This window comes from Lingula anatina, chromosome 7, assembly GCF_051362555.1.
Source record: "Lingula anatina isolate TDL-2025a chromosome 7, LinAna3.0, whole genome shotgun sequence".
Lineage (NCBI taxonomy): Eukaryota > Metazoa > Brachiopoda > Lingulata > Lingulida > Lingulidae > Lingula > Lingula anatina.
Genome location: NC_141773.1, coordinates 5,372,810 through 5,399,550, shown reverse-complemented (window position 1 = coordinate 5,399,550; position 26,741 = coordinate 5,372,810). Strand labels below are relative to the sequence as shown.

The following is a 26,741-nucleotide window of genomic DNA, read 5'->3' as shown; positions in this document are numbered from 1 at the left end:
CATAAATAAATAAATAAATAAATAAATAAATAAATAAATAAATAAATAAATAAATAAATTACACGAACTCGTATACCTTATAAGAAACACTCCTACTAAATAACGGTATTTACAATAACCTATAATGCAAATCTTTACATATAGCATTTACAATAAAGGGAAATTAAATATAAAAGAAAATGTGCTGTACCGGTACTTCACATTAGTATAACACATATGCTTTAAAACAGAAATGCAAAAGCTACTTCGTCAATTGTTTTAGAAATAATCGGATACCTTGCCGGCCAATATTTCCTCTGCTTACAGACTTTATCAGTTTATATATATAGTTATATATAGTTACCCCCCCCCTCATGCTGACCCTCCTTCCCTGCGGAGTGGTAGTTAAAGGTTCGTTAGGCAAGTTGCTTCATTTTTTTGTTACAGGGATGACAACTCTTCGTGTGAGATCCATATTTCACAATAAATATATTGTAAACGACTCATAGAAATATAATAAATTCTATTTTTTATCACCAAAACAGCGGTTATCGGCGGTTATTCTGGAATCAATGCTTGCCAATGGACCACGTAGAATGTATATAACAGGCCCGTAGCCAGCAAATTCAAAAAGGGGGGTTCTTTTTCTGAAAAATAGACCTTTTACAATGAAACTTATGTGTACCTAGATAAAATTTTACCCAAAATGGACCTTTTCGTGACAAAAGGGGCGGTTCTTTCGAACACCCCGAACCCCCCCCCCCCCCCCAGCACCAGCACCAGCACTATTGACTCCTTATAAAAGGCAGTATAAGCCAGATACATGTTACAAGCAGATTACAGAATGGAGAACAAAAACGTTTATGTATACATTTTTTGCAAGCTAGTTCATCATTGTTATTCCAAATCTGTTTACAGAAACGCACGCTATATTTGGAACGATGCTTTCATAACTTTTGATAGACGTAACTGAACTCATTATTTTTGTCTGAAGTTCAGATATTTAGGGTGTCCGCATACGTGCAAGGTTAACATCATGCTGTGAAAGCCAACACTGTGGATAATTGTTTTTACATAACAATATTGAAAGACACTTTAACCTCAGTAAAGTTTGATTCTGAATAATGACATTTTATCATAACAAATTGTCACGAGTTGCAATGACAGAAATTAGCATGATCGGGTTATGACTGCCTGGTGGGGACAGGCTCATTAGTTAACGATCACATGTTTCTGTTGATTTCCATCTCTGGGAAAAACAGAAGTTCAAGTCGAACCAGTATCTGGCCAAGCACTCTTTTATTGATACATTGTAAGTCCATCAAAACATTTTTGTCATTATTTTCAATATTTATTTTATTTTATTCATTTATTTTATTTATTTATTTATTTAAGATGTACTTTTTTGCAAGGGATAGGCATTCAATCAAATAAATTGGCTGTCATAATTGCAACAATCTTGTTGCAATTGTTTTAATTCAAATAGAATTATGAAAGATATTCTAGATCAGGCATAGTGGGTAAAATGTGTTTATCAAGGAAACGTGTTTTGATACACCTTTTATGATTGGATGGAAAAGACAATATTCACACAGGGTGAAAAAGGAATAAGCGCGCACGTCAGGAGTCGCGTTACAAGCAGGATCCCGAGACAGAAAATGAAGCAGCTTGAATGTCGCGTTTGATGGTGAGCGTTACCGAAATCGGGGTGAATTCATTCGCAATAAAGTGGTGCAAATATTTAGATGAAAGGGGATGCAGAATGCGTGAACTGTATCTAGTTGTTCAAGTGGAGTGGGTGGACCAAGCTAAATAGTCGATTCAATTATTTTGCCACCTGTACACGCCTTCCGTTTTTTTAACAAAAAGAAAATATAGATTATGGTTTTTATTCAACTATAATGTACAATTTTAACAGAAACATTCAATGTCATGAATTATGTCAACGCAATGAATCAATAAATGGTAGTTTTATTTTCCATTCATGTCTTTATCATCTAACACCACAACGCAAAAAGTCTGATAATGCTGGTCTTGTGGTCGGAAGCTGGTACCCAATGCTTGCGGGCCGTGGGGAAAAACCCGTCTAAACCCTTCGTGGGGAATGCCGGGAAAATGCCCACGCCCGGATATTTCAGTCTTTACAATAGGGCCTATGTCAGTTTCTTTACAGCTCAAAAACATTCAGTTTCAGACAGCATGGTGCGGCTGAATAAACAGTCTTTCTGTCATGATTACAATCTATTCTCTAAGTACGCTATACTGGTACACGTGATGAAGCACAAGAATTAATTTACCAAAGTAATTCTTACAAAAAGAGGTATCAAGGTACAATTGAGACATTTACATGTACTACAGTCTTAACATAATTAAACCGAGACCAACTTTAACTGTACCCAAGGGGATGAAGTCATAAAAGTGACTCAATCCTTTACAAGTGAAAACACCCATCAAGACTCGATTATAGTTCTTTCTAAGTATAAAATACACACAAAGATTCGGGGAATATGATTATAACTCCGGCACCTCAATGATTTAAACTAAACTTTGACATATAACTAGGTTTACAACAGAAGTTTCATAAATGTCATTTTGCCCTGAAATAGAAACTTCCTTTATGATACAAGTAAAGAATAAAGCAAGCTTGCTTCGAAATATTCGAGATCTCACATTACACTGCATGACCGTCCATGTAAATTTCAATATGAATTTTTTGATCCGGAGAAAAGGTGCATTTGTGATGAACTGGACATGTTTGTCAACTATAACACTTGAGAAAATCATAAGATTAGTAATGTTAGTAATGTGGGATGCTCCATCTTGAGAGATGCCTGTGTGCACCCAGCCATCTCTCACAAGGAGCAGACTGCGTGCAAAAAATATAATGAAGTATTTTCTCAAACGTAAAATATTTCATTAAAGATTTTGCACCAGCTATCAATGTAAAACCTCTTCATGTAAAAACATTTACATCAAGTCAGATTTTACAAAGTTGTGAGGGTTGTTAGTGTGCGGGTTATGATCTTCTCAAACGCTATACTGACGAACAATTCCACATCATCAAAAGCACAAATTTGAAAAATGACTACATCACTAAGATTGAAATAAAGCACAGACGACCATTAGTGTTGGCAATACCAATGTTTTTGTGAGCTAAAACCTATCTGCATTTAGAATGTGGATAAAAGCATCTGGATATCATTTTATGATTATTATAATAACTGTAGAGGCAGAACCACAATATATCTTATTCAATTGACCATTTATGGAATTATTAATGATCATCCCAAACATCAGTTCTCTCAAGCTATTGAAATAACTTGATAGATGCAATTACACCCGACTCATATCCGTGACCCATGAACCGCAAAAAATCTCAATATCCAAAAGACATTAGATTGTATTCCTCTTAAATATATTGCTCTTCGTATCATTACCGTTCCACATTCACTTAATTTTTTGGCAGATAAGTTGTGTCCTTAAAAACCAAGACAGCTAGGACGTCCGATCATGAATGAAAGTGGCTACGTGGCTCGTTGCTAGCTCCATTTTGTGTTTCACATCTTAGAAATTTGGGCTAGGATTGTTGGTATCTGCTTTCGGGCATTAATGTTGGAAAACTGCCCTTTCGTAGCCTACAAATGAAATGCAACATGTTCACTCAAGTATGAAAAGCAATGGAAAGCTTGCAGTAATTGCAACAAAGGATATGACACTGGTATTTACACACTGTTAAAACTAATGTTAAAACTAATAAGTATTTTGGCGTTTCATAAGGCTTTGGTTATTTTTTTCTAATTTGTTTTTTCTACTTTATTTTTTTCTATATCTATATCTATTTTCTATATATTCTATATTAACTTAAGAAAACCACATGGTAAAGGAGAGTGCCAATATTCTACAAAAAGAAAGCGACTAGAGCATAAGAAAAATATAGGAAGGCATATGGATCACGAAAACGCCTAACGAACTCGACCATATAAACAGCTGAAAACAGATGCTTACCTGTACGATGGCCTCTTAGTACCACAACCACAGCACTTGGGGTGGTGGGGTGTTAGTTTCTAGCACTCTAGACCAGTTAAACAACGTCACTTGGAGACCGAGGACTGATGAAGACCTGAAAGTTGGTCGATAGCTTGTCAATATTTTGCATGAATTCTTTTTTCAAGTTTGTGACAAATTGAAAGTTTTTGGATTCTAAAATGTCAATTTCCTTGAGTAAATATAAAACAAATATCTACATTTAGTTACTAGAAAACGGTTTCCGAACAGTAATTTAAAGCAATTTTGTCTAAGGCCTTGCACAAAATTTATAATATCTATAGTATGAATAACAATTTAGTGCATTTATCACCCCTTACCCTGGCCCAAAACTTACCTTAAAGGGCCCAAGTCCCAATGGTATCACAACTAGGCAAGGTCTCTTGAAATCCCATATGCTGATATCGCTTTCTCCATTTTAACCTTGTGACAGTGGACAATCATCGGACCAGACGCCACTTCGTACACGGACCATGGCAGGGCTAGATGGACGCTACCCCAATGCAGCCACCTCGTACACGAACCATAGCAGGGCTCGGTGGACGCAGCCACCTCGTTCACGGACCATAGCAGGGCTCAGTGGACGCAGCCACCTCGTAGACGGACCATGGCAGGACTCGCTGGACGCTTCCCCAATGCAGCCACCTCGTAGACGGACCATGGCAGGACTCGCTGGACGCTTCCCCAATGCAACCACCTCGTAGACGGACCAAGGCAGGACTCGCTGGCACCAAGGATTGATCGACGTATGTGACGTGTAGATGTGGCCCTCTTCTCCTTGCAGTTTTCAGTGGGAGCGCTGTCGAGAATCGCAAGAATGGGGTTCTGTAAACAGGAAGAAAAAAGGAAAATTAACGAGTTTTCCTACCTATGTCAGCAATATTTTAATAAAGATTATCAAAATAATTATTCTTATTATTATTTTTATTATTGTTGCTATTATTATTACTATTATTATTATTATTATTACTCTGCAATCAGGCTTACCTTTAACGGTTTTCATCTCATTGAAACACCATATGCCTTGGACGTTTCCCCAATGCAGCCACCTTGTAGACGGACCATGGCAGGGCTCTCTGGACGCTTCCCCAATGGAGCCATCTCGTAGACTATGGCAGGACTCGTTGGCACCAAGGAATGATCGAAGTATGTGACATGTAGATGTGGCCTTCTTCTCCTTGCAGTTTTCAGTGGGAGCGCTGTCGAGAATCGCAAGAATGGGGTTCTGTAAACAGGAAGAAAAAAGGAAAATTAACGAGTTTTCCTACCTATGTCAGCAATATTTCAATAAAGATTATCAAAATAATTATTCTTATTATTGTTTTTATTATTGTTGCTATTATTATTACTATTATTATTATTATTATTATTATTACTCTGCAATCAGGCTTACCTTTAACGGTTTTCATCTCATTGAAACACCATATGCCTTGGACGTTTCCCCAATGCAGCCACCTTGTAGACGGACCATGGCAGGGCTCTCTGGACGCTTCCCCAATGGAGCCATCTCGTAGACTATGGCAGGACTCGTTGGCACCAAGGAATGATCGAAGTATGTGACATGTAGATGTGGCCCTCTTCTCCTTGCAGTTGTCAGTGGGAGCTCTGTCGAGAATCGCAATGATGGGACTCTGTAAACAGAAAGAAAAAAAGGAAAATTAATAAGTTTTTCTACCTATGTCAGCACTCTGCAATCATGCTTACCTTTAACGGTTCGCTGGACACTTCCCCAATGCAGCCACCTAGTAGACGGACCTTGGCAGGGCTCGATGGACGCTTCCCCAATGCAGCCACCTCGTAGACGGACCATGGCAGGACTCGCTGAACGCTCCACAATGCAGCCACCTCGTAGACAGACCATGGCAGTACTCGCTGGGCGCCTCCCCACTGCAGCTGTAGACAGACCAGAATCAATGAATTTAGTGATATGAACAGAAGATTTTTTCTTCGTTTTTATAAGACCTTTTAATTTGACTTAATTTTAATCTAACTGTTACATCATGATTCTAAAAATGTCAAGGTCTTGTTAATAAGAAAAGAAAAATAAAAAGAAGGAAAAAGGAAAATTAATAAGTTTTTCTACCTATGTCAGCACTCTGCAATCATGCTTACCTTTAACGGTTCGCTGGACGCTTCCCCAATGCAGCCACCTCGTAGACAGACCATGGCAGTACTCGCTGGGCGCCTCCCCATTGCAGCTGTAGACAGACCAGAATCAATGAATTTAGTGATATGAACAGAAGATTTTTTTCTTCGTTTTTATAAGACCTTTTAATTTGACTTAATTTTAATCTAACTGTCACATCATGATTCTAAAAATGGCAAGGTCTTGTAAATAATATTAAAATGCAACCCAGTCCAGTTTTATTGGAATTTGTATTCGGACCAGTGAATCCCAATTCAGACCGGTAGATTTTAGGAAAGTTGAAGTCCGAATGGCCAGTAAGTTGGAAGTTTTAGGACACAGACTGCAACCGAAAAAATTAAGTCTATATCTCTCCCTAATATCACGGCTTACCTTAAGCGGTTTTTCGTCTCATTGAAACACCATATGGCTTGGACGCTTCCCCAATGCAGCCACCTAGTACACGGACCGTGGCAGGGCTTGCTCCAAGCTGGACGCTACCCATACGCAGCCACCTCGTACACGGACCATGACAGGACTCGCTGGACGCTCCCACAATGCAGCCACCTCGTAGCCAGACCAAGGCAGGACTCGCTGGCACCAAGGATTGATCGACGTACGTGACGTGTAGATGTAGCCCTCTTCTTGTAGTTTTCAGTGGGAGCTCTGTCGAGAATCGCAATAATGGGGCTCTGTAAACAGGAAGAAAAAAGGAAAATTAACGAGTTTTTCTACCTTTCAATAAAGATTATCAAAATAATTATTCTTATTATTGTTTTTATTATTGTTGCTATTATTATTATTATTATCATAATTATTATTATTACTCTGCAATCAGGCTTACCTTTAACGGTTTTCATCTCATTGAAACACCATATGCCTTGGACGTTTCCCCAATGCAGCCACCTTGTAGACGGACCATAGCAGGGCTCTCTGGACGCTTCCCCAATGGAGCCATCTCGTAGACTATGGCAGGACTCGTTGGCACCAAGGAATGATCGAAGTATGTGACATGTAGATGTGGCCTTCTTCTCCTTGCAGTTTTCAGTGGGAGCGCTGTCGAGAATCGCAAGAATGGGGTTCTGTAAACAGGAAGAAAAAAGGAAAATTAACGAGTTTTCCTACCTATGTCAGCAATATTTCAATAAAGATTATCAAAATAATTATTCTTATTATTGTTTTTATTATTGTTGCTATTATTATTACTATTATTATTATTATTATTATTATTACTCTGCAATCAGGCTTACCTTTAACGGTTTTCATCTCATTGAAACACCATATGCCTTGGACGTTTCCCCAATGCAGCCACCTTGTAGACGGACCATGGCAGGGCTCTCTGGACGCTTCCCCAATGGAGCCATCTCGTAGACTATGGCAGGACTCGTTGGCACCAAGGAATGATCGAAGTATGTGACATGTAGATGTGGCCCTCTTCTCCTTGCAGTTGTCAGTGGGAGCTCTGTCGAGAATCGCAATGATGGGACTCTGTAAACAGAAAGAAAAAAAGGAAAATTAATAAGTTTTTCTACCTATGTCAGCACTCTGCAATCATGCTTACCTTTAACGGTTCGCTGGACACTTCCCCAATGCAGCCACCTAGTAGACGGACCTTGGCAGGGCTCGATGGACGCTTCCCCAATGCAGCCACCTCGTAGACGGACCATGGCAGGACTCGCTGAACGCTCCACAATGCAGCCACCTCGTAGACAGACCATGGCAGTACTCGCTGGGCGCCTCCCCACTGCAGCTGTAGACAGACCAGAATCAATGAATTTAGTGATATGAACAGAAGATTTTTTCTTCGTTTTTATAAGACCTTTTAATTTGACTTAATTTTAATCTAACTGTTACATCATGATTCTAAAAATGTCAAGGTCTTGTTAATAAGAAAAGAAAAATAAAAAGAAGGAAAAAGGAAAATTAATAAGTTTTTCTACCTATGTCAGCACTCTGCAATCATGCTTACCTTTAACGGTTCGCTGGACGCTTCCCCAATGCAGCCACCTCGTAGACAGACCATGGCAGTACTCGCTGGGCGCCTCCCCATTGCAGCTGTAGACAGACCAGAATCAATGAATTTAGTGATATGAACAGAAGATTTTTTTCTTCGTTTTTATAAGACCTTTTAATTTGACTTAATTTTAATCTAACTGTCACATCATGATTCTAAAAATGGCAAGGTCTTGTAAATAATATTAAAATGCAACCCAGTCCAGTTTTATTGGAATTTGTATTCGGACCAGTGAATCCCAATTCAGACCGGTAGATTTTAGGAAAGTTGAAGTCCGAATGGCCAGTAAGTTGGAAGTTTTAGGACACAGACTGCAACCGAAAAAATTAAGTCTATATCTCTCCCTAATATCACGGCTTACCTTAAGCGGTTTTTCGTCTCATTGAAACACCATATGGCTTGGACGCTTCCCCAATGCAGCCACCTAGTACACGGACCGTGGCAGGGCTTGCTCCAAGCTGGACGCTACCCATACGCAGCCACCTCGTACACGGACCATGACAGGACTCGCTGGACGCTCCCACAATGCAGCCACCTCGTAGCCAGACCAAGGCAGGACTCGCTGGCACCAAGGATTGATCGACGTACGTGACGTGTAGATGTAGCCCTCTTCTTGTAGTTTTCAGTGGGAGCTCTGTCGAGAATCGCAATAATGGGGCTCTGTAAACAGGAAGAAAAAAGGAAAATTAACGAGTTTTTCTACCTTTCAATAAAGATTATCAAAATAATTATTCTTATTATTGTTTTTATTATTGTTGCTATTATTATTATTATTATCATAATTATTATTATTACTCTGCAATCAGGCTTACCTTTAACGGTTTTCATCTCATTGAAACACCATATGCCTTGGACGTTTCCCCAATGCAGCCACCTTGTAGACGGACCATAGCAGGGCTCTCTGGACGCTTCCCCAATGGAGCCATCTCGTAGACTATGGCAGGACTCGTTGGCACCAAGGAATGGTCGAAGTATGTGACATGTAGATGTGGCCCTCTTCTCCTTGCAGTTGTCAGTGGGAGCTCTGTCGAGAATCGCAATGATGGGACTCTGTAAACAGAAAGAAAAACGGAAAATTAATAGGTTTTTCTACCTATGTCAGCACTCTGCAATCAGGCTTACCTTTAACGGTTCGCTGGACGCTTCCCCAATGCAGCCACCTAGTAGACGGACCATGGCAGGGCTCGCTGGACGCTTCCCCAGTGCAGCCACCTCGTAGACGGACCTTGACAGGGCTCGCTGGACGCTTCCCCATTGCAGCCACCTCGTAGACGGACCATGGCAGGACTTGCTGGACGCTTCCCCATTGCAGCTGTAGACAGACCAGAATCAATGAATTTAGTGATATGAACAGAAGATTTTTTTCTTCGTTTTTATAAGACCTTTTAATTTGACTTAATTTTAATCTAACTGTTACATCATGATTCTAAAAATGTCAAGGTCTTGTTAATAAGAAAAGAAAAAAAGGGAAGGAAAAAGGAAAATTAATAAGTTTTTCTACCTATGTCAGCACTCTGCAATCATGCTTACCTTGAACGGTTCGCTGGACGGTTCCCCAATGCAGCCACCTCATAGACGGACCATAGCAGGGCTCGCTGGACACTACCTCAATGCAGCCTCCTCGTAGACGGACCATGGCAGGGCTCGCTGGACGCTTCCCCATTGCTGCCACCTATAGACAGACCAGAATGAATGAATTTAGTGATATGAACAGATTTTTTTCTACGATTTTTATAAGACCTTTCAATTTGACTTAATTTAATTTAACTGTTACATCATGATTCTAAAAATGTCAAGGTCTTGTTAATAATTTTTAAATGCAACCCAGTCCAGTTTTATTGGAATTTGTATTCGGACCAGTGAATCCCAATTCAGACCGGTAGATTTTAGGAAAGTTGAAGTCCGAATGGCCAGTAAGTTGAAAGGTTTAGGACACAGACTGCAACCGAAAAAATTAAGTCTATTTCTCTCCCTAATATCACGGCTTACCTTAAGCGGTTTTTCATCTCATTGAAACACCATATGCCTTGGACGCTTCCCCAATGCAGCCACCTCGTAGACGGACCTTGACAGGGCTCGCTGGACGCTTCCCCAATGCAGCCACCTAGTACACGGACCGTGACAGGGCTTGCTCCAAGCTGGACGCTACCCATACGCAGCCACCTCGTACACGGACCATGACAGGACTCGCTGGACGCTCCCACAATGCAGCCACCTCGTAGACAGGCCAAGGCAGGACTCGCTGGCACCAAGGATTGATCGACGTATGTGACGTGTAGATGTAGCCCTCTTCTCCTTGTAGTTTTCAGTGGGAGCTCTGTCGAGAATCGCAATAATGGGGCTCTGTTAACAGGAAGAAAAAAGGAAAATTAACCAGTTTTCCTACCTATGTCAGCAATATTTCAATAAAGATTATCAAAATAATTATTCTTATTATTATTTTTATTATTGTTGCTATTATTATTATTATTATTATTATTATTACTCTGCAATCAGGCTTACCTTTAAAGGTTTTCATCTCATTTAAACACCATATGCCTTGGACGCTTCCCCAATGGAGCCATCTCGTAGACTATGGCAGGACTCGTTGGCACCAAGGAATGATCGAAGTATGTGACATGTAGATGTGGCCCTCTTCTCCTTGCAGTTGTCAGTGGGAGCTCTGTCGAGAATCGCAATGATGGGACTCTGTAAACAGAAAGAAAAAAGGAAAATTAATAAGTTTTTCTACCTATGTCAGCACTCTGCAATCATGCTTACCTTTAACGGTTCGCTGGACGCTTCCCCAATGCAGCCACCTAGTAGACGGACCATGGCAGGGCTCGCTGGACGCTTCCCCAATGCAGCCACATCGTAGACGGACCTTGGCAGGGCTCGCTTGACGCTTCCCCAATGCAGCCACCTCGTACACGGACCATGGCAGGACTCGATGGATGCTTCCCCAATGCAGCCACCTCGTAGACGGACCTTGGCAGGGCTCGCTGGACGCTTCCCCAATGCAGCCACCTCGTAGACGGACCATGGCAGGACTTGCTGGACGCCTCCCCATTGCAGCTGTAGACAGACCAGAATCAATGAATTTAGTGATATGAACAGAAGATTTTTTTCTTCGTTTTTATAAGACCTTTTAATTTGACTTGATTTTAATCTAACTGTTACATCATGATTCTAAAAATGTCAAGGTCTTGTTAATAAGAAAAGAAAAAAAGGGAAGGAAAAAGGAAAATTAATAAGTTTTTCTACCTATGTCAGCACTCTGCAATCATGCTTACCTTTAACGGTTCGCTGGACGCTTCCCCAATGCAGCCACCTAGTAGACGGACCATGGCAGGGCTCGCTGGACGCTTCCCCAATGCAGCCACATCGTAGACGGACCTTGGCAGGGCTCGCTTGATGCTTCCCCAATGCAGCCACCTCGTAGACGGACCATGGCAGGACTCGATGGATGCTTCCCCAATGCAGCCACCTCGTAGACGGACCTTGGCAGGGCTCGCTGGACGCTTCCCCAATGCAGCCACCTCGTAGACGGACCATGGCAGGACTTGCTGGACGCCTCCCCATTGCAGCTGTAGACAGACCAGAATCAATGAATTTAGTGATATGAACAGAAGATTTTTTTCTTCGTTTTTATAAGACCTTTTAATTTGACTTAATTTTAATCTAACTGTTACATCATGATTCTAAAAATGTCAAGGTCTTGTTAATAAGAAAAGAAAAAAAGGGAAGAAAAAAGGAAAATTAATAAGTTTTTCTACCTATGTCAGCACTCTGCAATCATGCTTACATTGAACGGTTCGCTGGACGGTTCCCCAATGCAGCCACCTCATAGACGGACCATGGCAGGGCTCGCTGGACGCTTCCCCAATGCAGCCACATCGTAGACGGACCATGGCAGGGCTCGCTTGACGCTTCCCCAATGCAGCCACCTGTAGACAGACCAGAATGAATGAATTTAGTGATATGAACAGATTTTTTCTACGATTTTTATAAGACCTTTCAATTTGACTTAATTTAATTTAACTGTTACATCATGATTCTAAAAATGTCAAGGTCTTGTTAATAATATTAAAATGCAACCCAGTCCAGTTTTATTGGAATTTGTATTCGGACCAGTGAATCCCAATTCAGACCAGTAGATTTTAGGAAAGTTGAAGTCCGAATGGCCAGTAAGTTGAAAGGTTTAGGACACAGACTGCAACCGAAAAAATTAAGTCTATTTCTCTCCCTAATATCACGGCTTACCTTAAGCGGTTTTTCATCTCATTGAAACACCATATGCCTTGGACGCTTCCCCAATGCAGCCACCTCGTAGACGGACCATGGCAGGGCTCGCTGGACGCTTCCCCAATGCAGCCACCTAGTATACGGACCGTGACAGGGCTTGCTCAAAGCTGGACGCTACCCATACGCAGCCACCTCGTACACGGACCATGACAGGACTCGCTGGACGCTCCCACAATGCAGCCACCTCGTAGACAGAGCAAGGCAGGACTCGCTGGCACCAAGGATTGATCGACGTATGTGACGTGTAGATGTAGCCCTCTTCTCCTTGTAGTTTTTAGTGGGAGCTCTGTCGAGAATCGCAATAATAGGGCTCTGTAAACAGGAAGAAAAAAGGAAAATTAACGAGTTTTCCTACCTATGTCAGCAATATTTCAATAAAGATTATCAAAATAATTATTCTTATTATTATTTTTATTATTGTTGCTATTATTATTATTATTATTATTATTATTATTATTACTCTGCAATCAGGCTTACCTTTAACGGTTTTCATCTCATTGAAACACCATATGCCTTGGACGATTCCCCAATGCAGCCACCTTGTAGACGGACCATTGCAGGGCTCTCTGGACGCTTCCCCAATGAAGCCATCTCGTAGACTATGGCAGGACTCGTTGGCACCAAGGAATGATCGAAGTATGTGACATGTAGATGTGGCCCTCTTCTCCTTGCAGTTGTCAGTGGAAGCTCTGTCGAGAATCGCAATGATGGGACTCTGTAGACAGAAAGAAAAAAGGAAAATTAATAAGTTTTTCTACCTATGTCAGCACTCTGCAATCATGCTTACCTTTAACGGTTCGCTGGACGCTTCCCCAATGCAGCCACATCGTAGACGGACCTTGGGAGGGCTCGATGGACGCTTCCCCAATGCAGCCACCTAGTAGACGGACCATGGCAGGCTTCGCTGGACGCTTCCCCAATGCAGCCACCTCGTAGACGGACCTTGGCAGGGCTCGATGGACGCTTCCCCAATGCAGCCACCTCGTAGACGGACCATGGCAGGACTCGCTGAACGCTCCACAATGCAGCTGTAGACAGACCAGAATCAATGAATTTAGTGATATGAACAGAAGATTTTTTTCTTCGTTTTTACAAGACCTTTTAATTTGACTTAATTTTAATCTAACTGTTACATCATGATTCTAAAAATGTCAAGGTCTTGTTAATAAGAAAAGAAAAATAAAGGGAAGGAAAAAGGAAAATTAATAAGTTTTTCTACCTATGTCAGCACTCTGCAATCATGCTTACCTAGAATGGCTCGCTGGACGGTTCCCCAATGCAGCCACCTCATAGACGGACCATGGCAGGGCTCGCTGGACACTACCTCAATGCAGCCACCTCATAGACGGACCATGGCAGGGCTCGCTGGACGCTTCCCCATTGCAGCCACCTGTAGACAGACCAGAATGAATGAATTTAGTGATATGAACAGATTTTTTTCTACGATTTTTATAAGACCTTTCAATTTGACTTAATTTAATTTAACTGTTACATCATGATTCTAAAAATGTCAAGGTCTTGTTAATAATATTAAAATGCAACCCAGTCCAGTTTTATTGGAATTTGTATTCGGACCAGTGAATCCCAATTCAGAACGGTAGATTTTAGGAAAGTTGAAGTCCGAATGGCCAGTAAGTTGAAAGGTTTAGGACACAGACTGCAACCGAAAAAATTAAGTCTATTTCTCTCCCTAATATCACGGCTTACCTTAAGCGGTTTTTCATCTCATTGAAACATCATATGCCTTGGACGTTTCCCCAATGCAGCCACCTCGTACACGGACCATGACAGGACTCGCTGGCACCAAGGATTGATCGACGTATGTGACGTGTAGATGTGGCCCTCTTCTCCTTGTAGTTGTCAGTGGGAGCTCTGTCGAGAATCGCAATAATGGGGCTCTGTAAACAGGAAGAAAAAAGGAAAATTAACGAGTTTTCCTACCTATGTCAGCAATATTTCAATAAAGATTATCAAAATAATTATTCTTATTATTATTATTATTATTATTATTATTATTATTACTCTGCAATCAGGCTTACCTTTAACGGTTTTCATCTCATTTAAACACCATATGCCTTGGACGCTTCCCCAGTGCAGCCACCTCGTAGACGGACCATGGCAGGACTCGCTGGACGCTCCTATAATGCAGCCACCTCGTAGACGGACCATGGCAGGGCTCGCTGGACGCTTACCCAATGCAGCCACCTAGTAGACGGACCATGGCAGGGCTCGCTGGACGCTTACCCAATGCAGCCACCTGGTAGATGGACCATGGCAGGGCTTGCTCCAAGCTGGACGCTACCCATATGCAGCCACCTCGTACACGGACCATGACAGGACTCGCTGGACGCTCCCACAATGCAGCCATCTCGTAGACAGACCAAGGCAGGACTCGCTGGCACCAAGGATTGATCGACGTATGTGACGTGTAGATGTGGCCCTCTTCTCCTTGCAGTTGTCAGTGGGAGCTCTGTCGAGAATCGCAATAATGGGGCTCTGTAAACAGGAAGAAAAAAGGAAAATTAACGAGTTTTCCTACCTATGTCAGCAATATTTCAATAAAGATTATCAAAATAATTATTCTTATTATTGTTTTTATTATTGTTGCTATTATTATTATTATTACTCTGCAATCATGCTTACCTTTAACGGTTTTCTATCTCATTGAAACACCATATGCCTTGGACGTTTCCCCAACGCAGCCACCTTGTAGACAGACCGTGGCAGGGCTCTCTGGACGCTTCCCCAATGGAGCCATCTCGTAGACTATGGCAGGACTCGTTCGCACCAAGGATTGATCGAAGTATGTGTCGTGTAGATGTAGCCCTCTTCTCCTTGCAGTTGTCAGTGGGAGCTCTGTCGAGAATTGACAGAAATCGACAGAATCGACTGTAAACAGAAAGTAAAAAGGAAAATTAATGAGATTTTCTACCTATGTCAGCACTCTGCTTCCTGGACCTGCAATAAGAAGAAACCTGGAATGCATAGAAATACATGCAATGACACCACAACAATACAGCCCACAACAGCAGAAATCCGACGATGTATCCTGCGAAGATTCCTGAGCGACGATTCCTCGTGGAGAGAAGAGAAGAGAAGGTTTAAGCTGGCCAGCTTAGAGACACGTCGAATCCACCGTCCAGACGACTGCTTGTGCAAGAAACATTTCGATGAGCGATGCGTTGGCTTGGGATGAGGAAAACATTCGGCGAAATGGGAGTCGACTCCTTTGTCCTTTTTGCTTGATACGTGGCGCAGCACATGGCATCCATCTTGTTGCTCCAGATCTGTCTGCGTTGAATGAACGCAATTTCAAAAATTCGCGCTTTTATACCTTCAGTGATATATTGTCACGTGGTGGCGTTCCTGTTGTCACCAATGGTCAACTTGTTCATAGGGAATGGCGTTTGATAGTGATGCGGAAAATTGATTATAAGATCTAACTAACATACACTTTTTATTTACTATTTTTATTTTGATTATTCTGTTTATCACTTTATTTTAATATAAGAGTAATAGAAACTAAGCAGTGACTTCGAAATGTACAGGCAAATTTGATGACAATTGCTGATTAAACATACCTTCTCCCCAAAATTATAATAGACACGATGTCCGTTAAACTGAACTTCTCGCAGGCCACGTCACAATAGTACGTGTGTATTCCAACAATGATCAAAATGTGGATAATGTAATAGGGCGTAAAGTGAGTGCATTTTCGAGGCAGCCTGAGGGAACATGGTTGTTTCCATTGTAGTGAATTGTAATGAGTCACATTGAAAGTACGCTGGACTTGCCATATACAGCCACCTCAGTGCTCTAAAACACATTTTACAATCGACTGATTTGTTACTCTGAAAAATGAACAACAAGTAATTGTGAAACAAAGAAAACCAGCAGCAGGTCACATGAAAAATCTTGATTAACTTATACCAGGTAGTAGAAACAAATGAATATTTTTGCGTATAAAACATCGACTGATATAGTAATCAGGGGCGGATCCAGAATTTTTGAAGGGGGGTCCGCGGATGAGAAGCCGACCCCCCCCCCCCCTTGGCGTGGGTTTCATGGCCCCCTGAAGGGCCCAGGAATTATTTGGTATTTAAGAGGGCGAACGGTGCCATTTGGTACGGTTTAGAACTATGATTCAGCTAGTCAAAATTCTATTTTCACTGGTGTGATTTTTTTTCAGAAATCGTAAGGTCCTGACCCACTCCCCCCCCCCCAAATCCACCACTTATTAACAACGGACGCCTCCCTTCATGGCTCTGTGTTGCCACTACTCTGATACCAGTAGCATGAATAGAGAAAAAAAAGGAAAAATAATGAATAAGGCAATAAGATAAAAATTGAAATTAAACATTTCACATTTATACGTTTACTTTGTCCCCTTAAACCTTAGTTGAAAACTGCACGTGTTTTAACATTGTTATAAGTCTGAGTGGCCATCATTACACATCTCACTGGCGAGCATACAACTTAACTTGCTGAAAGGGCTTACATTTTAATGGTCAATTTCTTATTATGAATGTTTTCGTTGAAAAACATGAACGGACTAAAAATTAAATCATCGTTACTGTTGTTCGCAGCGCCATCTCACATTCTCCAATCGATCTAGTTTATTTTCACTTAAGTACAGAATCAAGAAGCGAGTATGATGATTTAGAAAATGCCTTTGTTTACGTTTATTTAAATAGATCACCGCTACTATACGTTGCGGTACGTGTCACCTCGCTTTTAAAAATCGAGAAAAAATGCCTGAGGTCTTTTGCCGCAGATCATTATTTTTAGTTGTTTGATGTTTTTGTAATATTTTAGTCATTTAAAGAATCTTCAGTTCAGTTAAATCCATGAATAGCGACAACAAGACAAGACACAGTTAATTAATTGTTTTAGACGAAGCTGCCTTCTCATAGCTGTAATTTGCAAAAACTTCGCTAACAGGCATTGTAATTGATCTTCAGCTAGACTGTGAAAACAGTTATTGTAAAGTTGATGACAAAATGTGTCAGTGAAATAAATGTGCATCTCGTAATACCCCTTTAGCGCAGTCTAATTTTTGTTCGTATCAATAAGGTGCGAATATTATCCAAAAGGTTTTTTAAAAACCTTTTTAAAAACCTTTTTTACTCAGGGGCGGATTCAGGGTTATTTGAAGGTAGGGGGAGGGTCCGCAGATGCTTAGCTGACCTCCCCCCTCTGAAGGACCCCGAAAAATTTGGTATTTTATTTTACAGTAAAAGATTATAAAATTGGTGGTGATTTTGCTATGAAGCATTTTGTAATATTGCATTAATGGTCTCCGTTCGGCCACCAAAGAAACGTGGTGTCCCAACTAAACAGAAGGGACGGGCAGTACTCTCAGTAGCCTAAGCACCAGAATATGTATTTTACTGCTGTAAGAATATAGAGTAGGCCTAAACACTGTTTACCCCGTTAAGGCATCGTCTGCGTGACTTACGAACGAGGTAACATACGTGACAGTTTAAATGCCGTGTCACTTAATGCACTTAAAAAAAAAACACGTCACCTTCTATAACTAACAATTTTTTTTTCTGAAACAGTTTTTAAAAAATTACTTTAATTTTTAATTTTTCTTATAAATCGAAATGACGATTCGGACTGTAAAGTGCGGACCTACACTTGACCTAATTACCGAGCTGATACATGTGGATCGAAATTTCAGGCAGCGATGACAGAAAACAAGTCGCCCCAGGACATTTTTTCCTCTTTTCAGGACTATATAACAAAAGAGCAAGATATGAGAGAGGTTGGTTCCAAGATTTCCTTGTTAATTGCTTATTTATACTTTCTTAATCATGATTTAAATATATTTTTATGACAAGTACTCTTCTGGTAGTTCATTGGCATTCACTGATTCTTGAAAGTGATTGACTCTACACGGTATTTGGATGAAGATTAACACAGACACACAAACACACACACACACACACACACACACAGAGTCACACAGTAATGCATGAGACGCATGAAGCACTCTTATAAGATTGTTAAAAGAGCTTTTTGTGTTCAGGAAATCCGTGTGCTGGTACGAACATTAGAGCAGTCAGCTAGAGAAGTGCTGACAGTCCTGCAGTCTGTGCACCAGCCTGAGGGAATAAAACATGGTAGGTACAGTAATGACTCATTTTTTTCAATGGGCAAAAATTATCAAACTTTCAGATGCATAATTTTATAATCTCAAAAATTATATTTCTGTGATGCTCTTACTGCACAGAATGGAAGTACTGCAGTATAGAGTAACCTGGTTTTAATTTTGTTGCTAGCACTCGATAGGAATGCTCTAATTTCAAGAAATTATGACTTGAAAAATACAATATCTCTAAAATTCACAATTTCCCAACATTGACAAGATCGAGTTCTTATTATAATAAACACTGCAATTGTATTATTATTATTATTTGTACAATGTGGTATCTGAGTATTCCTGTGATTATATGAAACAGTCCTATTTATTAAAGTAAAAACCTTAGCTACAAAAGTTGGCTCTGGACTCTGTCAGTTATTGTGAAAGAGATGCATGATTTATAACTTCATTCTAAGGTGAAAAATAATAGATGAATGAAAAAGAAGTACACCATTATTCACAATTTTAATCCACATTCAAAAAAGACCAAATTTGTGAATTTAACTTTTGTACATATTCAGGGTTAGTTTAGAAATGGCTATTTTGTTTTCAGTGATAATTATTTAGTCTTTCTAATTCTGATAAGGTGTTAAACTTGATTAGTATGATGCATGAAATGCTGACATTATCTCCCCAGTATCTGATGTGTGTGCTAAAAGCAGAGCCATGTTCCCAGTGATAAGACAGCAGCTAGCAGATTTAGCAGCCAAGATCCCCAAGGATGAATATTACAGGTACAGTCCTATCAAATGTTTAATTTTAATTTAATTTTTAAAAATCATCTAAGCTAGCCTAAAATGAGGCTTTCTGCACTGTGTGATGTTATGCATGACAGAAAAAAAAAATAAATAAATAAAAATAAATAAATAAATAATCCACTGAAGGTTGGGTAAACTATTTTGCAATAAGGGCAAAACTTTTTGCACTTGGATTTCCATATAGCTAAAAATACTAATTAAAGCAAGATACAAAACATGGTAAAATTGCACTAGTGTGCAATAGATTGTAATTCACAAGACCTTAGAGAAAAGGATCAGAGAAATATTCATGGGTGCAGTAAATCAGCTTTTATTCATTGTTGCACTGCACATGCTACTTTGCCATTCTTTCTTTTGCCACTCTCTTCTGTATTCTGTGAAGTCATATGTGATATGCATGACATCCAAAATATTTTTTAAAATATTTTAATAACATAATTACTAAAAGTATGCAAACCCTGTCTGTAGTCTTCTAGTAAACAGTATTAAGGTTTTTTTTTATTATTTTCAGATACCATGACCACTGGAGGTTTGTGAGTCAAAGACTTGTCTTTATTATAGCATATATTCATTACTTGGAACAGGAGACACTTGTTACTAGGGAGGAGGTAGCCAGTGTATTACAAGGTAAGATATTATAGCATATATCCTTTTATGATTTCATTTTGTTCAAATGAGAATTTTTTTTTTACTTTTGAGAAAATGTGTAATTGAATTTTATAAATATATTGCAGTTGAGTTTTATGCCACCAAAGGTTTCCATACAGTGAAGATTGTAGGTTTATGTGTATGTGGTTTATGATACAGATTTTTTTCATAGAAAATGAATTTATGTTTATAAGAAAAAAAAGGCAGTTCAATTCAATGTGATTTACCAAGTTAGAGGTCATAGGCTCTCAGGTAAGACTTGTATGCATAGGGGATTTTTTGCCTGCTGATTTTACATTATTTGTGATTTTTACTATCATGTTTCATGCAGAAATTTTTTAACTTACCAAAATCATACAAGGAATGAAAGGAGCATTGTTTTATTAAAATATATATATTTATTTTAGCATATTTAAATGTCAAAGATTTATTTTCCAGTGAAAGTTATCAGAGGAGAAGGGTTCCATATTGATTTGGATGACTTCTTGATGGGACTATTGCAGCTGGCAAGTGAACTGGTAAGATCTGGAAGTAGTTTTCACATTACTTATAATTAGTAAGAGAGATGAATTCTGAAGAATTGTGATTAATTTTATGAAATATGTGACCTTTGTTTCTTTGACGATTTTTCAGTATTTGAATTTTATTTGCTTTTTGCCTGTATGATAATTACAGATGAAAGTCAATTTTCACTTCTGATTGTTACATATTGGGTTTTTATTATCTTAACATTAAAAAAAGTAAAAATATTAATCTTTTTGATTATTTTTGTATTTATTTATTTTTTTAACCATATATTTTTGTTACATAGAGAAGATTTCTTGGACATTTAAACAGGTCACCACTTAGTCTGTTAAATACAGATATGTTTATTTATTTATTTTATGTTTTTCCAGTCCCGCCTTGCTGTCAACTCTGTTACTGCTGGAGATTATGGCCGTCCTATGAGAATTGCCAAATTTGTCGGAGAATTGGACTCCGGGTTCAGACTGTTAAATCTTAAAAATGACTCACTACGTAAAAGGTTTGATGCCCTCAAATATGATCTGAAGAAAGTGGAGGAAGTTGTATATGATGTTACTATCAGAGGTCTTAGACCTGTTGAAGATAAAGACCAGGCAAAAGGCGAAGGTCAGACCTAAGTGTCGTCAAGGTCAGGTTTTGGGGTCAATCTACAATCTAGATTGTGTAAAGTCAGGTAATATGAGAAAACAGCTGATATGGTTTATGACATTCTAGGTTGGATGACTCTCCACTCTTGTAACACTGGAAATTATGGTGAAGTTTCTCAAAAATGATGAACTTCAGTTCTTCTTCCTCCTCATTCTATTAACTTCTTTTCTATATTTTTAGCAACAGTAAAGAAAATATTTTGAATATTTCTGAGCACTCACATTTGTAGATTGATATTATGAAGTATGTAGGGGCTTCTGCTGACAACTTTTAACCTACAGCTTCACTCTCAACCAGACGATCTTGTACAGCACAATCTGACCTGTCTCAACTAACACAATCTTGCTGAAACTGATTTGAAAAAGGAGAATTAGTCTAAATTATTGTCCATGATTTGCCTTGGTGATTAATATTGGTTTCTGCAGTAAATGAGTCTGTATTATTACTGAACATAAAAACAATGACCAATATTGAATGTTGTGGTAACTTTGCAGTTGAATCACAAGCAACTGATGAACATCTTTATGCAAAGAGATCTAGTGACATCTGTTTTTATTTGGAATATTTACTCAAGATCTTATTCCTTTTTATAAGTATCAGGAAAAAATCTTAAAGAAATAAACCATTATACTCTATTAATGCTTTCTATGTCAGAGATTATAATTTGGAATATGTTTTAATTATGTTAATTGATTATGGGCATGTATGTTTCTATAAGTTTTCAAGGTGAGCATGAAAAGTTTTTAAATATAATGACAATAACAGACATACTAGTTGATATTTTTTCAACTATTTCCTGGGGAAAAACGACTTGATTTAAACAATTTTTCAAACACAGTCACTGGTAAGCAATTTTGATTATAGAAAAGTTGAAGCAGTTCATGTTGTCTTATACGTAATATCATCTGATGTGAGCTTTTACTCTGATCATGTTAATGAAGCAGTGGTCTTTTGTTGGTGCAGCTTCACTTTGTTTTTCTTGCCAAACGGACTGTAAACAAATCACAATGCTGCACATTTACGCAAAGAATTTCATCTGAAAACATGGCCTGCCTTCATCAATGCTAATAACCCCAAGTTTACACCCACTTTGCACTAAATCACAATCAATGTTTGTGCAAGGTACGTTAAGGTAAATTGAGCCTCACTTAGGCAATCAAAACATTCAAAAAGTGACTCCATCCAGATGTTTGGTCCCCATACTTAATATTTGGGCCCAGGAAACTGAATATTGCTTACCATATATTAAAAATCCTCGTCAGTGACGAAAAAGAACCAACAGGGGGCACCTGTCTTGGATGCTTAATATTGAAGCTAATTGGGGATTAATTGTTGGGTGCACTAAGGGAAAGGATAAAACTGATTATCCGGGTTGTCAAGGCAAACCTGCTGTAAGTAGAATTTGTGTGACGGAAATTGGACAATAGAAAGCAGTTTGTATGCACAATGTGAAGGTATTAAGTTATCCTGTTTGAAGGGGACCGTGTGTTTTACCAGCTGAAGTGGACACTTGGGTGAAGATACAACAGGTGTACACCAGACTGAAGAGGAGCCTGACCGTCTGGCATCTGTTATCAATATGATTCATCAAGTTTTTTTTTCTTCTTTGAAAGCATGATGTGACCACAGTGGACATTTTTGAGTGGTCAGTGACCGTATTCTAAAGTGACATGTGGAAATTAAGGTGACAGTTCTACTGTTCAGTGGATAAAGTGGGGGAATTCAGACATTAGTTTTGCTCTTTGTCTTGAACGGGACATCGTTTTCTGTTGTACAGGACAATTTCTATTTTAACATCAAAGATAAAAGAAGTTGATGTTCATTGTACCACCAGCGTTAGCGCTGGCGGTACACATGGTTTCGGTCTCGTCCGGATCGTTCCGCCGGCTCCGCCGGCTCCGCCGGACGGCTACCGTTACCGCTTCTCCTCCTAGACGGTAAGGCCCCCCATACCCATCTCATGGATTTAGGTCACCTATAATCTCAACTCGTTCCACGTAAAATTTGGGCTTTGTCGGTATTGGGGTCTGGGTGTGGCACTCATTGCAATGCACCCTTGTCCAAAAATGGCAAAATTAAATGCTAATTATCTACCCTACGGAAGGAGTTACGGGAAAAATTTCTACAGACGGCTTTCCAAAAGTCATATGTGTAGATTTCAAATATACCCTCGGATTTGACCTTTGACCTTTACTTCAAGGTCAAATGGGCCAAAATTTTCAAAAAAATGAAATTTTTTACGAAAAAAAAATTTTTTGCCCTGTTATTCAGACACCACACAGACTTAACCAATAATATTATTGGAAAGTGTTACCCTTCAGGTCATCTTTCATCTCCGTGAATTTGGGGTCAATCGGTGCATTTTCACAGGAGTAGCGGCCATAAGATACCGAAACTGAAAACTGTCTCTAATTCGGGAACCGTTAATGCTAGAGACCCATTCTTTTTTGCATTTTGTAGAGCATGTAAAGCCCAACACTGGAGGTGGTCTCGGTTTTTTTGTATTCCATACGGTTTTCGAGTTACGCTGTATCAAAAAGTACATATTGGTGGTGAAAGGAAAATGTACGGAAGCCCACTGGTGCCATATGTAGAAAAAAAAATTATGTGGAAATTTCGAGATACTATTTTGAAATTTGAACAAAAAAATTTACCACCAGCGTTAGCGCTGGCGGTACACATGGTTTCGGTCCCGTCCGGTCCGTTCCGCCGGCTCCGCCGCCATGTTACCGTTACCGCTTCTCCTCCTAGACGGTAAGGGCCCCCGTACCCATCTCATGGATTTAGGTCACCTATAATCTCAACTCGTTCCACGTAAAATTTGGGCTTTGTCGGTATTGGGGTCTGGGTGTGGCACTCATTGCAATGCACCCTTGTCTAAAAATGGCAAAATTAAATGCTAATTATCTACCCTACAGAAGGAGTTACGGGAAAAATTTCTATAGACGGCTTTCCAAAAGTCATATGTGTAGATTTCAAATATACCCTCGGATTTGACCTTTGACCTTTACTTCAAGGTCAAATGGGTCAAAATTTTCAAAAAAATGAAATTTTTTACGAAAAAAAATTTTTTTGCCCTGTTATTCAGACGCCACACAGACTTAACCAATAATATTATTGGAAAGTGTTACCCTTCAGGTCATCTTTCATCTCCGTGAATTTGGGGTCAATCGGTGCATTTTCACAGGAGTAGCGGCCATAAGATACCGAAACTGAAAACTGTCTCTAATTCGGGAACCGTTAATGCTAGAGACCCATTCTTTTTTGCATTTTGTAGAGCATGTAAAGCCCAACACTGGAGGTGGTCTCGGTTTTTTTGTATTCCATACGGTTTTCGAGTTACGCTGTATCAGAAAGTACATATTGGTGGTGAAAGGAAAATGTACGGAAGCCGACTGGTGCCATATGTAGAAAAAAAAATTATCTCGAAATTTCGAGATACTATTTTGAAATTTGAACAAAAAAAATTTTTATCTCGAAATTTCGAGATAGCATTTTGAAATTTGAACAAAAAAAAAATTATCTCGAAATTTCGAGATAGCATTTTGATATTTGAGCAAAAAAATTTATCTCGAAATTTCGAGATAGTATTTTGAAATTTGAACAAAAAAAATGCTATCTCGAAATTTCGAGATAATTTTTTTTTTCAACATATGGCACCAGTCGGCTTCCGTAAAAATGTGCAGTACGGTAATGGATAATAAATTTTGAACTCCGGAAAAATAAAACATAATGCTTGGCAAAGCAGACAACTTGTGGTCAAAAATGACATTATTTTATCAAATTTAAACTTCTGCAACTTCAGAGAACCTCCCATTTCAAGAACTTTGACCAAAATGACCTTTTCTTTATTTTAATTAATTTTTTCTGTAGGAAATTTATGGCACATTATGGTAACTCCAAAATTATAACATTTAGTCCCTTATATCTCCAAAACTGGCAGAGATAGGTCCATAGTTACTATTGAAGTTGAATAGGAAGTCATATACTGGCAATCTTACTGTGACCTTGACATTGACCTTTGACCTACTTTTCACCATGAACTGAACTTTGCAAATTTTGCTTCCCTTTTATCTCCAAAACTGGCAGAGATAGGTCCATAGTTACTATTGAAGTTGAATAGGAAGTCATATACTGGCAATCTTACTGTGACCTTGAAATTGACCTTTGACCTTCTTATCACCATGAACTGAACTTTGCAAATTTTGCTTCCCTTTTATCTCCAAAACTGGCAGAGATAGGTCCATAGTTACTATTGAACTTGAATAGGAAGTCATATACTGGCAATTTTACTGTGACCTTGAAATTGACCTTTGACCTACTTTTCACCTTGAACTGAACTTTGCAAAATTTGCTTCCCTTTTATCTCCAAAACTGGCAGAGATAGGTCCATAGTTACTATTGAACTTGCATAGGAAGTCATATACTGGCAATTTTACTGTGACCTTGAAATTGACCTTTGACCTTCTTTTCACCATGAACTGAACTTTGCAAATTTTGCTTCCCTTTTATCTCCAAAACTGGCAGAGATAGGTCCATAGTTACTATTGAAGTTGAATAGGAAGTCATATACTGGCAATCTTTATGTGACCTTGAAATTGACCTTTGACCTACTTTTCACCATGAACTGAACTTTGCAAATTTTGCTTCCCTTTTATCTCCAAAACTGGCAGAGATAGGTCCATAGTTACTATTGAAGTTGAATAGGAAGTCATATACTGGCAATCTTACTGTGACCTTGAAATTGACCTTTGACCTACTTATCACCATGAACTGAACTTTGCAAATTTTGCTTCCCTTTTATCTCCAAAACTGGCAGAGATAGGTCCATAGTTACTATTGAACTTGAATAGGAAGTCATATACTGGCAATTTTACTGTGACCTTGAAATTGACCTTTGACCTACTTTTCACCTTGAACTGAACTTTGCAAAATTTGCTTCCCTTTTATCTCCAAAACTGGCAGAGATAGGTCCATAGTTACTATTGAACTTGCATAGGAAGTCATATACTGGCAATTTTACTGTGACCTTGAAATTGACCTTTGACCTTCTTTTCACCATGAACTGAACTTTGCAAATTTTGCTTCCCTTTTATCTCCAAAACTGGCAGAGATAGGTCCATAGTTACTATTGAAGTTGAATAGGAAGTCATATACTGGCAATCTAAATGTGACCTTGAAATTGACCTTTGACCTACTTTTCACCATGAACTGAACTTTGCAAATTTTGCTTCCCTTTTATCTCCAAAACTGGCAGAGATAGGTCCATAGTTACTATTGAAGTTGAATAGGAAGTCATATACTGGCAATCTTACTGTGACCTTGAAATTGACCTTTGACCTACTTTTCACCATGAACTGAACTTTGCAAATTTTGCTTCCCTTTTATCTCCAAAACTGGCAGAGATAGGTCCATAGTTACTATTGAAGTTGGATAGGAAGTCATATACTGGCAATTTACTGTGACCTTGAAATTGACCTTTGACCTACCTTACAATGAACTTAACTTTGATTGCACCATTTTTAGTTATATATATTTTTTGCATATTTTGAAAATTCTTGTTGATTGCAT

General features: G+C 39.2%; 2 protein-coding genes across 7 annotated transcripts; one reads left to right on the top strand and one right to left on the bottom strand.

Moving 5' to 3' along the window:
- Positions 1 to 1,852: 1,852 nt before the first annotated feature.
- On the bottom strand, positions 1,853 to 15,736 carry LOC106170131 (uncharacterized). Of its 6 annotated transcripts, none has more exons than XM_087017785.1 (16): positions 15,090 to 15,736; positions 14,486 to 14,942; positions 14,154 to 14,344; positions 13,695 to 13,836; positions 12,924 to 13,474; positions 10,152 to 10,505; positions 9,693 to 9,834; positions 8,118 to 8,203; positions 7,399 to 7,636; positions 6,993 to 7,230; positions 6,664 to 6,840; positions 5,417 to 5,478; positions 5,011 to 5,248; positions 4,361 to 4,848; positions 3,985 to 4,099; positions 1,853 to 3,614 (listed from the first exon to the last, which is right to left on the bottom strand). In XM_087017785.1, exons 7-10 carry the CDS (start codon positions 9,823 to 9,825, stop codon positions 7,193 to 7,195), a joined length of 495 nt encoding a protein of 164 aa, XP_086873911.1. In that variant the 5' UTR covers positions 9,826 to 9,834; positions 10,152 to 10,505; positions 12,924 to 13,474; positions 13,695 to 13,836; positions 14,154 to 14,344; positions 14,486 to 14,942; positions 15,090 to 15,736; the 3' UTR covers positions 1,853 to 3,614; positions 3,985 to 4,099; positions 4,361 to 4,848; positions 5,011 to 5,248; positions 5,417 to 5,478; positions 6,664 to 6,840; positions 6,993 to 7,192. The 6 variants fall into 6 exon arrangements, 5 of the variants coding, with proteins under 5 accessions (XP_086873911.1, XP_086873914.1, XP_086873915.1 ...); XM_087017788.1 differs by lacking the exon at positions 6,664 to 6,840 and having other exon boundaries at positions 5,417 to 5,654; positions 10,152 to 10,214; positions 10,267 to 10,505; XM_087017789.1 differs by lacking the exon at positions 6,664 to 6,840 and having other exon boundaries at positions 5,417 to 5,654; positions 10,152 to 10,227; positions 10,339 to 10,505.
- Positions 15,737 to 18,057: 2,321 nt separating this feature from the next.
- On the top strand, positions 18,058 to 21,936 carry LOC106170154 (translin). The gene is made up of 6 exons (XM_013549906.2): positions 18,058 to 18,213; positions 18,478 to 18,571; positions 19,229 to 19,325; positions 19,861 to 19,976; positions 20,436 to 20,515; positions 20,894 to 21,936. The coding sequence occupies exons 1-6, from the start codon at positions 18,136 to 18,138 to the stop codon at positions 21,137 to 21,139; spliced, it is 711 nt and encodes a 236-aa protein (XP_013405360.2). The 5' UTR covers positions 18,058 to 18,135; the 3' UTR covers positions 21,140 to 21,936.
- Positions 21,937 to 26,741: the final 4,805 nt, after the last annotated feature.